The 18,946-nt window shown below is 42.6% G+C and overlaps 4 protein-coding genes across 7 annotated transcripts; 1 reads left to right on the plus strand and 3 right to left on the minus strand.

The window, feature by feature from the left end:
- Nucleotides 1-134: 134 nt before the first annotated feature.
- LOC115744711 (probable L-type lectin-domain containing receptor kinase S.5) lies at nucleotides 135-2,992 on the minus strand. The gene is made up of 3 exons (XM_030680030.2): nucleotides 1,457-2,992; nucleotides 892-1,242; nucleotides 135-762 (listed from the first exon to the last, which is right to left on the minus strand). Exons 1-3 carry the CDS (start codon nucleotides 2,730-2,732, stop codon nucleotides 356-358), a joined length of 2,034 nt encoding a protein of 677 aa, XP_030535890.1. The 5' UTR covers nucleotides 2,733-2,992; the 3' UTR covers nucleotides 135-355.
- Nucleotides 2,993-3,686: 694 nt separating this feature from the next.
- Nucleotides 3,687-6,194, minus strand: LOC115744776. Of its 2 annotated transcripts, none has more exons than XM_030680112.2 (2): nucleotides 5,913-6,194; nucleotides 3,687-4,473 (listed from the first exon to the last, which is right to left on the minus strand). In XM_030680112.2, exon 2 carries the CDS (start codon nucleotides 4,453-4,455, stop codon nucleotides 4,018-4,020), a length of 438 nt encoding a protein of 145 aa, XP_030535972.2. In that variant the 5' UTR covers nucleotides 4,456-4,473; nucleotides 5,913-6,194; the 3' UTR covers nucleotides 3,687-4,017. The 2 variants fall into 2 exon arrangements, with proteins under 2 accessions (XP_030535972.2, XP_048140108.1); XM_048284151.1 differs by lacking the exon at nucleotides 5,913-6,194 and adding an exon at nucleotides 5,672-5,692.
- Nucleotides 6,195-7,881: 1,687 nt separating this feature from the next.
- Nucleotides 7,882-12,267, minus strand: LOC115744754 (subtilisin-like serine-protease S). The gene is made up of 11 exons (XM_030680079.2): nucleotides 11,759-12,267; nucleotides 11,556-11,650; nucleotides 11,316-11,413; nucleotides 11,034-11,192; nucleotides 10,493-10,604; nucleotides 9,865-10,393; nucleotides 9,684-9,778; nucleotides 9,353-9,595; nucleotides 9,141-9,255; nucleotides 8,845-9,031; nucleotides 7,882-8,657 (listed from the first exon to the last, which is right to left on the minus strand). The coding sequence occupies exons 1-11, from the start codon at nucleotides 11,852-11,854 to the stop codon at nucleotides 8,089-8,091; spliced, it is 2,298 nt and encodes a 765-aa protein (XP_030535939.1). The 5' UTR covers nucleotides 11,855-12,267; the 3' UTR covers nucleotides 7,882-8,088.
- A 4,693-nt stretch (nucleotides 12,268-16,960) lies between these two features.
- LOC115744802 lies at nucleotides 16,961-18,905 on the plus strand. 3 transcript variants are annotated; one of them, XM_030680161.2, is made up of 4 exons: nucleotides 16,961-17,346; nucleotides 17,949-18,350; nucleotides 18,436-18,552; nucleotides 18,634-18,905. In XM_030680161.2, exons 2-4 carry the CDS (start codon nucleotides 17,988-17,990, stop codon nucleotides 18,709-18,711), a joined length of 558 nt encoding a protein of 185 aa, XP_030536021.1. In that variant the 5' UTR covers nucleotides 16,961-17,346; nucleotides 17,949-17,987; the 3' UTR covers nucleotides 18,712-18,905. The 3 variants fall into 3 exon arrangements, with proteins under 3 accessions (XP_030536021.1, XP_048140104.1, XP_030536020.1); XM_048284147.1 differs by having other exon boundaries at nucleotides 17,287-17,735; XM_030680160.2 differs by having other exon boundaries at nucleotides 17,287-17,547; nucleotides 17,946-18,350.
- Nucleotides 18,906-18,946: the final 41 nt, after the last annotated feature.

The following is an 18,946-nucleotide window of genomic DNA, read 5'->3' on the forward strand; positions in this document are numbered from 1 at the left end:
CCTGATCTGGAACTGGTCTTAGGCCGAGTCAAATACACATAGGATGATTATGTAGACACTAGTTCTACAACTGGGAAATGTGCAACACTTCTATGAAGTTTTTGAAATTCAAATGAACAAATCGAAGTGTACCGTTTAGCAAGCCAAGTCCAACTTAATAGATAGCTTAGAAAGGAAATTAAACAAGTAACACAGTAGTTCACCGTATCCTGACAGTACATTGAATGAAAGAAGAAACGTCATTCTTCACAGGGTACATAAATTAACAAATATAGGCTCCATAAGTGAGCTGATGCCTCCATTAAATCATGAGTTGCGACCCACTCATCGAGAAAGAATCTCAGTGAACAATGGTCTAAGGCAGAATCGAGACAGTTAAGTCATCTGTATATTCTGAATCAATGTTCACCTCCACAGCACCTGCTGAGGGCCACACGAAGGCTGGTCTAGACGGTGGGACATACGGCACCGGCTGTGATCCTGAAGCAATCTGCAAAATGGCCTGTGTTTTGGGTCTCTCGCTTGCATTCAGGTGTGAACATGCCAGACCCAAGAGCAGCAGCCGCTCCGCCTCCTCTGCCACATAATCTCCTCTTAGCCTCTCGTCAACTGCCTCGAGGATTCGCCCCTCACGATGGAGCGACCACACCCAATCCACCAGGAAGCTGAATTCGCCAATCTTGGTCCATGGTCGCTGGCCGCACACAACCTCGAGAACCACTGCTCCAAAGCCGTAGATGTCAGATTCCCTAGTGGCTTTACCTGCATCATGAACGATACCACTCAGTCCATGCATTGGAATGTTCATGGATTTTATGCCTGATCATTTTTCGGAATTCCAATGAACAAACATGTCCACTTTTAATCGTCTCAAGAACTATGATTGACTACCTGTGTGCAAGCACTCGGGTGCAATGTAGCCAAGAGTACCCGGTACACCTTCGATCTCCGCATAGGAGGTCTTCCCATTCTCTATGGCTCGTGCCAACCCGAAATCTCCTAGCCGGGCATTGAAGCTAGAGTCAAGCATGATATTGCTGGCCTTAAGGTCTCGGTGCACAACCTTCTGATCATATTCATTGTGCACATAGTGCAAAGCTGATGCAACTCCTGATATGATCTGGTATCTGATGTCCCATCTTATGGTTGCTTTCTCTGGTCCACAGAATATGTGCGCGTCTAAGCTACCATTAGGCATGTACTCGTACACCAGGAGAAGCTTCCCTTTCTGGTAACACCACCCTGAGAACGAAAAACAGTATTGGTTAGGTGGTGTGATGGAGGGTTACTTGTTGTTAAAGTAACTCGGTTTGACTTGTACATCAAGTGTTCTATTTGGCCACCTTGTGCTCGGTTCAATTCAAATCTGACTTATTTGATTAATCATCAGGTTCACACTAACTATTACATCCACCAATTGCTCTACGTAGATTGAGGAGCAGTTTGATTTACTTACCGAGTAATTTGACAAGATGCTTATGTCGGAGCCGATTGATGATTGTAAGCTCAGCCAGGAAATCATCTTTGCTCTTGACGTTGTCCCTGGAGAATCTCTTCACAGCAATCTCCAGGCTCTCCTTTGACAAAACTCCTTTGTAAACCACACCGAAACCGCCCTGTCCTAATTTGTTTTTCTCGTTGAAGTTATCAGTGGCTGCCTTTAATTCCCTGAACTGGAACTCCCTTGGAGCCCCAGGGAGGCACTTTAGGGTCACCAGTATTTTTGGGTCATTGGCCTTTTCACGCTTCTTGGACAGAATAAGATGTAGCCAACAGCCTGCCAAGAGAATCACCAAAAGGGGCATCCCAGCACCCAAGGCAATCTTTGCCTCGATCACGAGACCCTCATCCTCCAGAAGCTTCTCCACCGTCAGATTCCATCCTAGCACGCAGTGCAACTCTGCTGCCTCGCCTGTCGATGCTGCAAAACCAAAATAGGAGTGCTCGTTCACAATTTCCGCAATGTCGAGATCTTTTGCAATCATTACAGGATTGTTCGGTCTCGACTTGGCGGGTACAGTACTATCTTCAGCCACCATGAAAACCTCCAGAGTTTTATTCACTCCATCATATTGTATCCAGATCGTGAAATTTTTTGCACCTTCGGGCATAAGCTGGATGCCAAAATCAGACAAGGACACATTTTGTTTTGATAATACGCTATTGATATTGAGACCGATGTGGTTGTTGTCGGGGTCAAAGTCTTCCTTGAAGGTGTCGAACTCGATAGCCACAAGGTGGTTGGTGGCATTTCCGTCAGTGGAGGCATTGGTCAGGCCCAAGTACTGCCCTTCGCTACCAGGGGGAAGGTTGAGATCGGGCGCTATCACAAACGCCATGCCCTCTCCGTGGCCTGAAGTACTGCTGCTGAGGTTATTGATGTTGATGAAGAAGGAGGTGTTGAAGGAGGCCACTCTCGCTCCTTTGTCATGGAGCTTGAAACTAGAGGTGTTGAATGAGGCCACTCTCGCTCCTTTGTCATGGAGCTTGAAACTATCTTTGAACATAATTCTTCCGGATTGGTTGAAGAGAGGGTAGTTCCCAGCAGAGTCCGGTGTCACTTGGAGGGCGCTGTTGCTGATCGTTGCCGGTTTAAGGACTCTAAACATATGGTAGTCAGATTCGTCAAACGGCCCTTTGAACAGCTTCTTTATTGTGCCGGGGCCTCGGGATTCTGAAAATGCCATTGAAAGCAGGAAGGTCAAGATGAAAAGCTTGAGTCCTAGACCCATTTCAGGAAGAGGATTGCTTGAAGTCGCACAATCTAATCAAAAGTGCAGAGTCCCTTAAATGCGTTTTCACGAGCAAAATTTAATTTGAATCCGTATATTTGCTAGGAACTTTCCCAATAAAGATTATTCAAACTTTTTTCCGTGCTGAAATTTCTCCATGACCGTCTTGGAATGAAATGAGTCCTTTTCAGGATCTGTACATGGAAATTCGTTCTTATCATGCAAATTTTTTTTTGGGGTCTAAATTATCGTGCAATCGAATCACGCATTTTAACAAATCAATGCATTTTACAAATCGAGCCAAGACAAGATTCTTCATTGTCTGATGCAGACCTGTACCCATCAGAAAAAATTTGACCAGGAAGAATGAAAAGCCCAGATTTGTCCATACAAGCTTGGGTCTTCCCACGTGCCTTATGACTTAGTAAAGTTCAGAACGCGTCATAGAAAATGGATACGAACGCGCTAATTTTCCCAGAGTTATCCTGAGATAAACTGCTGAGGCTTAAGAAACCTTCATGAGGTTGGTTGGCTGATGGCGAAATACAGGAGGGATGACATGGGCAAGGAGCATCACCTCCATAATTTGGGTGTGAGACCTTTTCTGGCTCTTACTCTGCTTATGTCATTTGGTTCTAACTAAACTGGCCAAAAAGACTGTATTTGTGTGAACCAAGCTCTATCCGCCCGGTCCGGGTCATGCCGGTACGGCCAATTTGGTTTTCCGGATCATCACTTCTAGGCTCAATCGTCCTTTATGGTTCATCAAACAGCAGGATCTTCCAATTTTCTTCTTTGCTTTGCTTTGAACCAAAGGTGTGTACATGTTTCTGGTATCAAATCTCCCAATGTTATCACGAAATCTGTTGTCATCTCCATCTAAGGACCCCCTGCTTCTCTCACGAACAGCACCACCCCATACTCTTACAGCAACAATCACGAATAGAACTTTTGAAGTATCGCCAACTTCTCAAGTCAAACAAAACAAGACCATTGAAAGTGCTCCATAAAGTTTTCCATAGAAATAAAGAACAGAAAAAAGATGTAACCACAAAGATATTTGGAACTATAACTTTCGACATGAAACCATTACAACATTGGGGTTCAAATCAGTTAGAAGCCAAACTGTGACTAACTTTACCATTTGCTGTCTCCCAAGTTTTAAGCGGGTCGACATAACTGAGACGTCGAGCTCTACTATGAACAAGGATCATCATCTGTACTAAATAGACTGTCTTCTTTGTCTGCCAATCATCATATCTCGATGAACTCTTTAGTATCTGCCCTACATCTTCAACTCTGAGGGATCAATCAAGCCTTCCAGCACCACAAGTTTATCCAGCAGTGCAAATTTTTCCTCTTCAAGCACCTTAACTTCTTTCTCGACCTTTATCAACTCGTTCCCCAAGGAAAAGCGTTCTTCCTCTAGGAGCAAATATCTCCTCCTCAGTGCTCGATACTCGCCCCCGGATGTAGAAGAGTCCGGCAATGAATCTGAATTTGATCTCTCTTGCTGATGAAGCAATGTGGAGACATCATTCTTCAGGTTTCTTTTGGAGGTTTTCTGCCCCGTCTTCACTGATGGAGCACCCTTCAGCTGTTGAACCCCATGAACACCATTACCTTGCAATGGGAGCAGAGCTGCCTTTCTTGAAGGAGCTTTTTTCTTCCTTGGCTTTACATCCGAAACTTCCTCAGCAAATAACATTCTCGAATCTTGCATTTGACTGGCTCAAGTTAACTGTCAAAAGCACAAACGCCATTGAACATCTGATAAAAGGCAATGAAGCAAACCAAAATGCAAAATATAGAGGTCAACCTTTTCTATTATTATTTTATTATTATAATTACTACTACCGCCATAAGTATTATTATTATTGTTATACTTCTTTGGAGACTCCTGTCAGCTGATTGTACTTCATCAAATAAATGAAAAAGAGGAAAGTTAACTTCAACTGATAGAGGCGGCTATTGCTACATAATACCAGAGTACAATTTTCCAGAATAGTCATATGCCCGAATTGTACAAGATAGTTGGCAGAACTAATAACTCGGGCCAAAGGAATGTCCAGCAGACAAGAGTACAAAAGGCATGCATCACTGGGAGCATACCTTCATGATGCATAATCTCTACAAATTATAGAACTTCAAGAAGAGGGGAGAAACTAACACCACCGAAATCCTATCGTCATAAAAAAAAAATCTTTAGAAACCACAAAATTTACTAAATTCCAGCAATCACATTAACCCATGGCCCCCAACACTCGAACTCTTCTCATGGAGCTAAATCATATTTCACTTAACTCTGGAAACTATCACCACTATGGTACAAATTGGACTAAGGTGTGATTTAGCCCCCTCCAAAGGTCGACAGAAAAGCAACATACTGAACAGATGCAAAACTTGCAATTCTTTAAGACACTGTAATAGGAAAAATATTCTATATTTGAAGTTTATTAGGTCTCCAATTACAGAATCCCAGGAACAGCGGGTATGAAAGAATACACATAAAGCTGAAAAGAGAAGTGAGCAAAGGGATAAACAACAAAACAACACGCCAAAAGACGACAGTTTATCCGAGTAATAACTGAATCAAGCATGGGTAACAGATTATGGAGGACCCAAACGAACAAATGGAAGCAATGTGGGACGAAGAACAATGAATCCAAACAAGAACCAAGAAATAGGGTACCAACAGCAATAAAAAGGCAGTCCATGGGAAGCAAGACATAAATTCTAGTTCGAAATCAAACTAAAAAACACCACTTTGACACTCGCCACCTTCAAAGAAATCAACCTGTAAAACATACGCAAACTGCCCTCCACCAAAACAACCGACCAATCCAAACTGATGCGGCGGCTATGCGCGCTCGGAGATCAAACTCAGCTCATGAAACAAACTCAACGAGCAGCTCGGATTGGGAACTCGAAACAACCACCAAACGAGCAACCTAGGTTTCGGGGCTCCCCGATCCAGCCTCAGGATCACCCCCCCAAAACGCAACCCCACAACCACGCAACACAGCAGGGAGCGACAGAACGACCCACACCCACAAGACTCAACCTTGTTCCGTTTCCCCGAACGAGCTCTAGGGTTCGCAACAAATCCCAATCGAAAAAATACAAGACGACCCACTATGCCAAATCAAAAAAGAAGGCGGAATTCGCCGATGGGGTAACCTGATGAGCGAACGGACGTACCGCGAGACGGAGAGGGCGGGGATGGGAAGGCCGCGTCCTTCCTTCCTTTCTTTCTTTCTTGATTCTTCTTCTTCTTCGCTACAAGGGCTGATGGAAGAGGGCCCGAGTCGCTCGCGCCTCCATGTGACAGCCAAGAGAAGCATGGAGGTGGAGGGGGGGAAGCTATAAGAGGAAAGAGAAAGAGGGTGGTCGTGAATAATGAATAATGGTGGGGGCTACGTCAATGGAAGTCGCTCACGGTGTTACTTGCAGGCTAAGAATTTTAGACGGACCTCTCCTCTCCTTCCCCCGCCCCCCAACCAACCCACAGTTCGTCGCATCTCCATCTCCGTTTTAACAAAGCACCTCTTGTCTCTCTCTTTTTTTTTTTCCCCTTCTTTTTTCTTTTTCTTTTCTAGGGTAAAAAGTTTTCGGAGCGACGATTGTGAATTTGAACATTTGATTCGATTAATCTCCGCGAATACATGTAAACCTCCATGTGTATCAGTATCAAAGCAGATCGTCGTTGCTCCATGAATATTCTGAATGGAGAAGACGGTCGTTGTATCAAAGAAGACAGTTGTTGCTTCATATAATTCAAATAAAAGATCAAGTATTCGATCAAACTAAATTTTTTTTATTGATAGGGTACCTTCGATCTTCATGATTTCAAAAGAAAAAAAAAAGTAGTTGACTACCAGTAAAATATGCTTAAAGATATATTTTTTTCGAAGTGTAAATCAAGGAGCAAATGTGATATTCAGTAATTTTATCGAATTCACTGTTGATAGAAGGTATCGGCTACTCCTAAATTTTTGTAGGATTTGCTAGTGCAAGACGACACATGAGATAATGAAGTCCTCTTAGTAAGGTCATGCTAACTCTTGCATGTGATTGTTTGAAATTTGATTATTTATATGCTTAGTTCAATGCTTAGGAGGAGGTTTGTGGGTGAAAGGAAAACTTGTCACAAACTCTTAGATTCTATTTCCATGAAGCTAGTGGATTATTTTTATTATTTGGGGAGTAGCGAGAAACCTCGACTCTCTTAGCTAGGTAAAGCCAACAAAAAGCAATCCAATTTAAACTTGTCGCTTCCCACTCTATTTGCAAGAGTAAGAATGAAAAAAATTTCAAATTTAACAAATTTTCCAAACAATTGAAGCGGGGAAATCTCATCCCCTTGACTCATTCGACGCTATTACGGACCTCTCTGAACCTCTTTCCACTCTTAATTCTATGGCTTTTGGTAATGATCTTCACTTTGATTCTGGATGTGTATTTGTTTTTGTATGCTGTAAAGCTTTGGTAAATTCTCAGAAATCCTAAAAAATTAATTTACACATCCATCAGTTTGCTTCATCATATTAACCCCGGATGCGAGTACATGGATACTTCTCTATCCATGCGCATCAGAGTAGATGGTTGTTGCTCCATGGATATTTAGAATGGAGAACTTGTAATTGGAATAAGAAATCCGTGTCATATAAATCAAGTCCTCGGTCGACCAACTTTTTATCAATAGGGTACTTTCAATCTTCTTGATTTCGAAAAGAGACAAAGAAAAAAGGTTCGACCAGTAAATCTTCCTAAAAAGTTCGTTCTTCCCACAATGTGAATCAGGGAACAGATGGGACTGATGAATTTTATCAAATTCACTATTCATAGAAGATAGTGGCTACTCTTAAAATTTTTAGGTTTTGCTAATATAAGATGACATATGAGATAGAGAAGTCCTCTTAGCGGGCTCATGCTAGCTCTTATCCATAATTGTTTGAAATCTGACTATTAATAATGCTTAGTATAATTGTCAGAGAGGATGTTTGTCACTAAACTTTTATTCTCAACTTTCATGAAAATAGTGAAGTATTTTACAATTCAGGGACTAGCTAGAAACTTCAACTCTCTATAAAATTAATTAAATTTGCAAGAGCAAGGATGGAGAATTCCAAAATAGCCGCTTTCCCAATAAATCGAAGCAAGGGAATTTCATCCTCTTGACTCGTGTGATGCCATTACAATCTGACCTGAACCACCTTCCACTCCTGATTCACTGGCTTTTGATATTGAACTTCACTTTGATTCTACATGTGTTTATGTTTGTGTATGCTCTAAAGCTTTGACAATTCCTTAGAGACCCTAAAAAACTAATTTTCACATTCCGCAATTTGCTTCGTCATATTAACCCCATATTGGACGATGCCGCCGCCACCCGGCGGACGACTAAAGGGCTCGTCACCAACAACTTCTTGCTCCTCCAGGCCAAGAAGCCGAACGTGTATCCCTGCGTCGGCGCAGCCACCTTGAACTTCACGGTGAAGCTGATCTTCTGCCCATATCTCTCGAAAACCAACCGCCTCGGCGCGACTGTGACGTTAATTCCTCTAGGATGCGAAACCATGGCTTCATAAGCACTTCCCGGTTTCCCGACATTCGTCACGGTCCGAGTCACCGAGATCTCGTCTTTGAGGTGAGGCACCACGATGGATGGATAGTTCAGTTCGGTTGCTGATGCAGGTCTGGCATCACATGTGCTGTTGTCTCTTGTAAGCAGCCGCAGCTTTTTCTCATCGTAACCGATTGAGCACAGGAAGGCTTTGTAATCGTCGGGCTGTGCGTCGTAAACGAGCCCGGGATTGAGGACACGAGTCGGTTTCACAAAGCCGGACCCAAAATCAAACGGACTGCCCCTCCGGCCATCAGGGTCCACCGTGATGGGCTTTCGCTTCTTATCTAGCATAGTGGCTGCATATTTTACATCAACGCCAAGGGTTAACGATAAAGAGGATATGGCAATTCATTTTTCTCTCTCTGATTATGCACCAGTTTTGACTTGTTCATAAACTTGGGAGTTCATAGATATGTGATTTAAACAAACGTAGCTTTGAAAGTATGAAATAGTTATCTGCGAAGTTTGGAAGTTCTATATTACCTGTTGTCATGATTGCGGATTTGATAGCAGAAGGCGACCAGGTTGGATGAACTGCCTTTATCAAGGTTGCGATGCCGGCCACGTGAGGACAAGCCATAGAAGTACCCGAGAGAATGTTGAAACGCATTTTTGCCAACGCAGGCGACCAGGCTGCAAGTATATTCAGTCCAGGAGCCGCGACGTCGGGCTAAAAGCCAAAGCACTCGGTAAGAATGTGAATGTCTGATGTTGTTTGATGATTAAGAGGATAAAGCTTTCTATCCAGAAGGTGAAAAAGAAAAGAACACCCAACTTACCTTTAGGATTTCAGGAGTTATGTAGTTAGGACCCTTTGAAGAGAATGCACCAATTCGGGGAGCGGGTTGAGTCCCCCATACTGTTTTTGCAGAGAGGATCCTGGACATCGGTTTTCTGTTCATCGCAAAAAGTCAGTTCTGTTGATAAATAAACAAGTTTGCACTCTTTGGCAATTCTAAATTCACCATCTGACGAAAGGCATAAACCGAACCGTGTGCTATTTATATATGAGAGGATCTTCCTCCCGGTTCGCTTTCCAATGATGGCCGAAGGAATTACAAACGGTATAGCAACATCTTTATCGGCATCGTCGATCAGTATCATTCCAACCCCGCCTGCTTCTTTTACTACCACACTCTTTTCTAGCTTCGACTCGGTATAGCTTCCTGAATGCTGACACACCAGAATCTTCCCTTTGGCCTTAGCACGGCTCAAGGAACTCTCTAAGCAGTAGCTGCGAGCAATAAAGGCGAGAATTGACTCTTATGTTTGCTTATCGTTAGCATCTATATTGCAACATTTTCAAGTACCTTCTGCTTCACCTGGATTGATAAGGAGTAAAGTATCCTGCATAGGCTTCGGAGGCAGGTATGATTCTTGCGGAGGTGTTCATCTCAAAGACTGACAGACTCGCACCCTATATGACCCGACAAAAAACAATTAATGTCCCTTCAGTCCCAAAGATCTAACAAACTCAGAAATCATTGGAAAGGCAAGTATTACCGTAAAATTTGCGCCATTTTGCAGCATGATATCAGATAAGATATCTCTATCTGTTGAGCTTGCTGCAACGGTGATCATCCATGGTGCGAGATTTGTTGCCGAACCAGCATTCCCTTCATTTCCAGCAGAGGCAACCACCAAAATTCCATGACTGGTTGCATGGAACGACCCTAGAGAGATGGCATCACTGAAATAATCGCCCTGAGGAGCATCTGGACCCAGTGACAGAGACAAAATGTTCACACCGTCCTTAATAGCATCATCAAAGGCGGCCAATAAGTCCACATCGTAGCAACCAGAATCCCAGCACGTCTTGTACACAGCAACCCTAGCCATTGGTGCACCGCCTCTGGCTCCTCCTGCTGCCAAGCCCTTGTAGTTCATGTTCTGAACATAGCGGCCAACCGCGGTAGAGGCTGTGTGACTCCCATGCCCGGAGCTATCTCTGGGAGACCTGAAAGTAACTTTGCTGGTCATGTCCTCTTCAGCTTCATAGCCACTCAAGTAGAATCTTGCTCCAATCAGTTTCCTGCATTACAAAGTTTCTGTTAATCAATACCAAGAGTCCTTGACATCAGTCAATTTGCTCAACTTGATTTATAATACTAAGGTCAAAGCAGAAAATTACCTGTTGCAGGATGAAATGTTGAATGCTTCTCCAGACTGGCATTGCCCCTTCCATTTGGTCGGGACTGGAGGCATTCCCTCATCGCTGAAGCTTGATGATTCTGGCCATATTCCTGCTTTGAAAAGTGACAACACAGATCATGCCCACATTTTTTTTTAACGATTACATGCAAGATTTGAATGCAAGGAAGATAGCTAAGTGATAATTTGCTCAATATTATGTATAAACAAGCATTTCTTCTTTTAAATAAAAAAAGTATTTCTTTCTAACTGTAGCAATTTACATAACATCACATAGTCATCTCTTCAGCCTAAAAGAGCAAATTCATACCGGAATTATAAGTTGTGTTTCCCAACAATGACACAACCAACCTAATTGGCAAGACTAGTTTAAACTGATGCATCTTCCAGGACTGGAGTAACAACTAGTGTAAGGTTCTCCTTTTCAGAATAGATAGCTGCTTCTCAGGCCAGAAAGTCCTGAAACAAGCAATGGTCCAAGAATCCGATGTATACAGAGGACTATGTTTAAGCAAGTTCACCTGTATCGATAAAACCGACAATGACATTCACTTGGTTCTTGGTGGAGTACCCAGGAATTTCCATGGTTTCTTCATCCACAAGACCCATGAAATCCCAAGAATGTGTGGTGTGTAGCTTCCTTTTGGTATTTGGGAACACAGAGACCACTCCAGGCATCTCTGTCAATCACCCAACCACAACATCATCTTCTTAGTCTCGGCGAAAATTGTACAAAACAAACGCTGCTGGAATTCAATAACATTGCAACAGACAAGTGTTCAACCATTAGCTTTATCACATACTAGCAATTTCAGAAGCTTGCTGATCAGTTATCTTCGCCGCGAAGCCTCTGAAACCGTGCCTATAGCTATACAAATGCGATGCCTGTGCTTCCTCCATGCTGTTAAACAACATCGACACTTGCTTAAACACACTTAAGCTCACATGATTTACAACAGCAATAGAACAGAATACACAGAAGGAAGTACAGAACAGAGGAACTTCTTGTTCGACTGTATCCTGGTTCATGACACCAAACTGACCTTCCACTGTGCACAGAAGCAAGCATCTGGTGGTCTTGCCCCACAGACTCCTCTGGGTCTTCATTTCTTACGCTTCCCATGTAAACCACATACGCCTGAAAACAAAGAAGAATCACAGAGGCCACAAATGAATACCTGCAAAGAAGCCAGAAAACCGATCGAACCCACATGGGTCTGTCGAAGTGGGTGTTTCACTATTTCACCTTGGAACCGAGGCAAGTGCTGATTTCTGCTGCAAAAGCAGAGAGAAACAGAAAAAGGAGACAACTTTCCCCACTGTTCAATCTCAGGGAAGCCATGCTCAAGTTTCTGTGCCTGGTCCAGCGTCTCTGTGCTGAATGGCCTATCGCCTGTGGTGGTTAAGAATCAGAGGGCATCCATCAATCAAGCTTTATAAATGAAAGAGAGAGAGAGAGAGAGAGAGAGGGTGGTGGTGGTGGTGTGGTTTGAATGATGTGCAAGATAGAGAACGAGAAAGGGAAGATAGAGGAAGAATGTTTTCCACAGGAACACCGTGCTATGAGTAGCTTGCAAGTGTATAAAAGTGCCAGCTTTTCTTGGAAAAACCGAAGCGATAAAAAGTAAATACGAGAAAGAAAGAAACCAAAAAGGGAGGCGCAAGCGCCAACATCAACATGAACGGGGATTAAAATTGCAGAGGTTGCAGAGGATAGGGCGGTTCATGCCGATGGTGGTGGCCTTGCAGGATTGACAGGTTGCTTTTTCTTTTTCTTGGCCTTTTCGCAGGAAACCCATAACCCGTACCAATTATTGTCACATGTATCTCTGCTTGTACCAACAATTTGACCAAAAAAACAAAAGAAGAAGAAGAAATTACATGCTTAATGTATAGAATTGCCATGTGTACTAAGAAACAGTTGATTCATGGACTGATGTAAGAAAAGCCAAATAGTTCCTCTTTATATCCATGTAAAAAAAAAAAAATCCAAAAAAGAAAAGAGTACTGCATTATCACATTATTTAGTAAAGTAATGATCACTAGAAATTTAATGTGAACCATGTTGCTTAATGATTTAACAAATTCGGTATCGAATGACAAAGATCTTAGAAGTTTTTGTTTACACTGTCAGAGCACTACATGTGGAGTCCACCTTTTCTTATGGACAATAGGGTTGACAACGTTAAAAAAATCACAAAATGACACATCTCTTACACATTATTGTTCACTTTCGTCGCCTAGAAAACTCCAAAACAATTTCCAATTGCTCGAACCTACCTTCCGCTATCGGTCTACCCGATTTCAAGTTAAAATGCATACGTGTCGGCACACGAGACACAGACAACTTCAACGTAGAGCCTGATTTTGGACATCCATCATCTTGCTAATCTTAACAGGTCTCATACCCACTGGTCTGATAAGGGGAAAAAAGGGGGGGGGTATTCCAATAATAATCCTCGTCCATCCCTTACCGTCCGGTCAACCCAACTTTGACCGGAGTGGGGCCCGCATGATCCCGAAGACCGTTACGGGAAAAAAAATAAACGCAAGAGCCGGGGGCAGAATTATTGCGGTTGAGCCGTAAAGCAAGTTATGAAGGACAGCAACCCACCAACAGTCACTAAACTCACTCGTGACTCACCGAGTGTCGCGTTGAAAATTGAGACGACATCGGCCGACCCAACGGCCATTTTTACCAACAGCCTCGGAGGCAAAAACGCCAGTGCGTTTGACAGTGGCCGCACATGCACGCGCACGCCGCACCCCACATTTACTTTGGTCTCTTATTTAACTCGACCAGCTTTTATGATTCACCTCCTGGGCGACCGCAAAGCATATTGATGAGTATACTTCGTAAGATAAGTCGTTTCTTTATCGAGACCGAATGAGCGCACGAATTTTCAGCTCGATCATATCTTAAAAGTAGAGACAAACTGTTCGTACCATCTTCGGTAGCGTTAGATTCCGGCCGCAAGGTGGCTGGACTCTGAGCCGAGATATGTTATGGTTCGATTTTAAGATTTGCGCTTCGAACCAAACGCTTTTAACCATTTAACCGAGCTCTCGGAGTTAAGCGAGTGTGAGCTTCCGATGTTAAAGTAAATTTTTTTTTTTTTGAAGCAGTGAATGTGAAAGCAAATGAGTTGAAAAATTATCTTGAAGGGTCTTAAGCACAAATTTATGCAGTAAAAATTTCATGGGTTTAGCGAAACCTATTTCTACAAGAGAAATTCGATTATGCCGTTGGGAAATCACCAAGAAAAAATTCAAATTCATGTCCGTTAACATATCCAATGAGATCCACATTTACTCAAAATTTTAAGCATATGAGTTATGAGTCAATGAATATATGTCAATTCTCCGATATGAGATTTCTTTAACATAATTTACATGCGTAACATAATAGATGCGATGCCGAATAAGATATCAATGTTGTTTATTGATTATTATGCTATAATTGTACTTGGACGCTATTTGGGAAGGTAATGACAAGAAACGTCACTTCAAGAAGGAATCCATCTTGCCCCTCAACGGGCCAAGCATGATCACTAGGGCAATCTCTTATAAATCCTAATCATCATTAATCTTGATAACTCAACTGACTTCATTCTTATTATATTGCAATCAGAATTAACAGAGCAATCCACACACCCCCATTATCGTCCATGGAAATATCAAACAAACCCACCACGAGAGTTAGTGGCGGGGAGACTAACTAGTGAGCGTAATTATCGAGGCCATCATCGCCCATCATCAAAGCAACGTTATCAAGAGCTACACATGATTTGCCATCAAAGGGTGCTTAGATACCTTGTCGGTGAAGGTCATGTCTTTTTGTGAGATTGAAATCTAACCAACTAGGACTAGTGGGAATAGGGGTTAAATCTCCGGACTGAGGCGCCTTGACTTCGATTTCAACTTCGACTTCATCGTTCCGTCTTACCCTCAAAAGGCGAGGTCGCAAGAAGATCAATACCAAGTTCGATGGCGGCGACAATGGCCATCCATGATCTCATATGCTTGTCCAGTCTCGATTTTTCTTTCGGCGTTCGCGTTTCTTGATCCCATATTGCATTTGCTTGATTGTAAACATGAGATAGACACGATCAATGTTCCTATTTTCCAGGGGGGGAAAAGCTTGTGATTCCTCTCATCCCCTTTACTTGCGAGCCTTTTTGTAAGATATATTTTCTTTTCTTTTTTGTAGTACGGAACTTCCAATCAATTAACAAGGGCAATTTGTCATCTTTTGGTTCCAGCAGTTCCAAATTTGTCAGTTTCCAATCATTTTTGTCCTTGTTTTTTCTATTATGAACCTCCATGCTCGTTGCAATAGAAGAAAATCCAATGTAGGTATGCCAACAGATGAAATTCAGCATCTCTCTCTCACTAAATGATTACAACTTCATCGATTTTGGTGGCAACGAGTTGAGCTGTCAATTGGGTGTCCATTTGGCGTCTTCTTTGCCTTGATATTTTGTTTTTTTTTTTTTCCCATGAGCAATTACATTACAGATCATCAGAAGAGGAGGGAAGACCAGAAAAATTGTCACTTTTGCAGTGTGGCCATATCAATTAGGGATGACCAGAAAAATCAAGATCCACCCAAATCAGATCGACCCATATTCAATCGACTAATTTTGGATGGTAATTAGTGGGTACTGATCCGATTCTCGATTTTAATTTTTTGGAACCGACAGGTACCGATTTGGTTCTGGATTTCAGGTGGAAATCATCCGATCGGATCAATTGGACCGGACCTAATATAAATGTATATTTTTCAATTGAATGCTCGCAGCTATCTCCTGTGTGTTTGTGGTGAGAAAAAGAGTCACGTGTTTGCTGAGGCGGAAAAAGTTTGTCTCGATTAGCTGTAGATGCCTGAACCTTCGTCTTCCATCTCTCATCCATCGAAGTTCAGAAAACCATATGACAGAACATGCTACAAAAGTGTCCATAACACACCCACACAGTATTTGCCAAATCAATCCCTAAATGTGACAGCTCTGCACTCTTCCGTAACATCAACTGGAAAGAAGAATTGGAAGAAGCAAAATTTGGAAGCAGAATTGGAAATGGCTTCAATGCTTCACTCGCGTTATCTTTTTTAATCGACGTTAGTACATCTTCTGCAATAATACATCTTCTGTAATTTGGGATTTTGTCGTGCACTGTCTTGTAGAAGGGGAGGCCCATGTGTTTGTTTGATATGATCGGACCTCGTCGTACTCTTGATTGAAGTTGTGGTAAGTGGGATTCAGACAATCCGTACTCTTCCCTTTTCACATAGGAATAGTTTGCACCTAAATCTTGGTGTTACTATTCTCTTTGAATGCTTTCTTATTGCTTCCACTTTGTTGCTGTGGTTGTCCTTGGGTGGCTTGGGTGATTGGCTTCATGTCTCTCGTTGGCGGTCTTTTCTTTCTAAATCATAGCAAAACTGGGATCTCTATAAGAGTTTGCGCTAGTTTTACTTGTGCACATACCGTGCCATTCTCTATCTCCCATAGTCGGTGGGACCTTGCCAATACTGTATATGTTCCGAGAATACCCGTTAACAGGCATTTCGACGAGAAAAATGGGTCATCATGTTTTCTTCTTCTTGTTGTTTTCCTCCCCACCATTTTGGAGCATTTACTGAGGAAGCAAAAGTCCCTTTGAAAGAAGCTATTCAGGAACAGAAGGAACGCTTTCTACGAGCAAATACAAATATCTCAAATGACGTGAGAAACGATTGGCACACCGTCGTCGAGTCCCAGTGAATTGGGACGGAGACATGATGAGCCGCTGAAGATAGTGATGCTTGCGGCGTGTGAGAAAACGAAAGGGAGGGGGACACAACTCAATCATCACCACATCTTTTGTCGTTTGAGGAATCAAAGAGAAACGGTTAACTGCACAAGTTCTTGTGAATGGCACTGTGGTGATCATTGCCATTAATCATGATTCATAAGGAGAAGATAATGCTGATAAAAAGCAAATGAAGTTGGAGATTTTGGAGAATCTTATGATTGGTGTTGTCACGGGCTCAAAAGGGAAAGAGTGGTTCTTGGTAATTTCCCCCTGTTTTTTTTTTGTTTTTGATGGTTGCTTTTGTTGAATCTACAAGCAACGGGGAGCCTTAGAAGGCATCCAATTGATTCCTTTCCTACCTTCTTTTCCCCCCTTCGTCTAACTCATTGTATCCAAGCCCACTGCTCTTGTGCTGAAATCTGATTAGACTGGTGCGACAAACAATGTTGTCCAGTTACAATCATTCTCACTCAATAGGTAGGAGAGAAACTGTAGTACCCGATAAACATCTATAAGTTAAATGACATCAATGATGAGAGCGTATGGAGCCGGCTCCGAAAGGCTAGCGGGCTTCCGGGGCTGGAAAACCGAGGTCCTATGCTCAAGTTGCTCGGGCCTCGAGGACGACGTGGGGTGCGGGAAATTCGAACGGTGCTTTTGGTTTGCTCTTTTTGCTTGATTTTTCAGCGAGGGAAACCATAAAAAGGGATGAAGCCTTGGGGCATCAGTTGGCAGGGGATCAATAGGTAAGTTTTTATTATGGCTTTAAGGCTCGTAATCAAATTGGGCCCATCAGTGGAAATGATTGGACCGGGCCTTAGTCCTCCATAGGGACCAAACAGGGTGCATGACAAGTCTGAGCATGACCGAATCCTGTCACTGGCTAAGATAAGTCTGCAACCAAACACAACAGAGAGATTCCGAGATACCACCACGCCCGAGAAAAAAACTCTAGTGGCTAAACCAACGAACGGTCTGAAGCCCCTCTTTCTCTCTCGCTCGCTCTGGACTGGAGTTTTTGGTAAATGTGCGCAAAAGGTGAGCTCTAATGGCCGCTTTCGTCTCTTTCTTGGGTTCAAAAGCGTTCCTTTTTTAATTATCGAAAGTTGGTTCTTGATGGGTGTGGTGTTTTCCTCTGTCATCGAGCTTTACTGGTGATACTGCTGCTTAGTTTCTTTAAACGAATGGAGGGAACGGAGTCATGGTTCTTCTTTGGTGGTGATGGAAACTGGGAGTTACCGGATTGGGCCCTGCACTCCATTCAGATGTTTATTTTCAATGATTGAATAAAAAAAAATGTAGAGCATGAATTTTTCTTTTTTCAATTTTTCTGCAAAAATTCTTCAGGATGATAGTGTGGACTTCGTTTTCAACGAAAAATCAGAAAACAAATGACGTTGTTGTGATCGAATAGCCCGTCTTTTCCGATAGGTGGAGCTGCTAGATTGAGTGATAGTCATTCCAAATCTGTAATCGGACCGAATACATCACTTGATCGGCATTGATTTTTGGAATATGGAAAATGCAAAACATTCATCTTATCTGTTTAGGATGAATTTTTGTGGAACAATATTGATCCAAACAAAGAAAGCCCGTGTCGCCGTCGAATTAATTTGCTTTATATTGTTGTCTTTGATCAGAGGTGGATAAGTATCTGTAGAAGATTGTAAGTGGGAGCCATGACTGTGACAGTGGTTTCCTCGTGCAATCCATGTTTAGTTTGTCATCCTGGCCGACAGAATCAATGGTATGCCAAGACATTCCTCGGTGCTGGACAGAATATCCAGGATCTTATTTGTTCTACAAGAAACCAAATCCAACATGATTATCGAGAGAAGAAGTTGACCCGAGTATTTGCTGTCACGGAAGGTTCTACCGAGTCGAGCAAGTCTGAAGAGACTCTTCCATCTTGGGCTCGACCAGAAGCAGATGAGCCTCCTCCATGGGTTCGGAATGAAGGAGCACAGAATGCGTCTCAACAGAGCCTTAAAGTGCCCTTCTTTGTTTACTTATTAGCCTCTGCAGTGACAGCAATTGCTGCAGTAAGCTTCTTTTGCTTTCCTTGTTCTGTTCAATACAGAAATACAGAAAGAATTGGCTGATAATCTTAAAGAAACCCAATTGCAGATAGGGTCTATATTCGAGTACATCAACCAGAGGCCTGTTTTTGGAGTTTTGAATTCGGACAGCATCTTTTATGCCCCATTGCTCGGCTTCTTCGCGTTCACCGGCATCCCCACCTCGGTGAGTTTTGAAGTTCTAATAAGTAGTGGATTCTTGCCATGTGGTGGCAATATTCAGCTAATCAGTTATGCCCGAATACAGGCATTTCTATGGTTTAAATCAGTTCAAGCTGCAAACAAGGAAGCGGAGGAGCAAGACAGGAGGGATGGCTTTTTGTAGCGTCAAGTGCCTTGCATAAATTTCGGGGCAGAATGACAATTTTATACGGAATATGGTTGTGTCTAGATAGGTCTAAAGGCCGTGTTTCTTCCAGTCAGTTTTGCAGGGTACAGAATGTTAAATTGTAACTGATGATTTATGTACAAACTCCATGCTATCGTCATAGAATTTCAGACATATTTGATGGTATTGTCCGAGAAACTTGAAGCGGGTTCATAGTACTATAAGAAAATTT

This window comes from Rhodamnia argentea, chromosome 8 (assembly GCF_020921035.1).
Source record: "Rhodamnia argentea isolate NSW1041297 chromosome 8, ASM2092103v1, whole genome shotgun sequence".
NCBI lineage: Eukaryota > Viridiplantae > Streptophyta > Magnoliopsida > Myrtales > Myrtaceae > Rhodamnia > Rhodamnia argentea.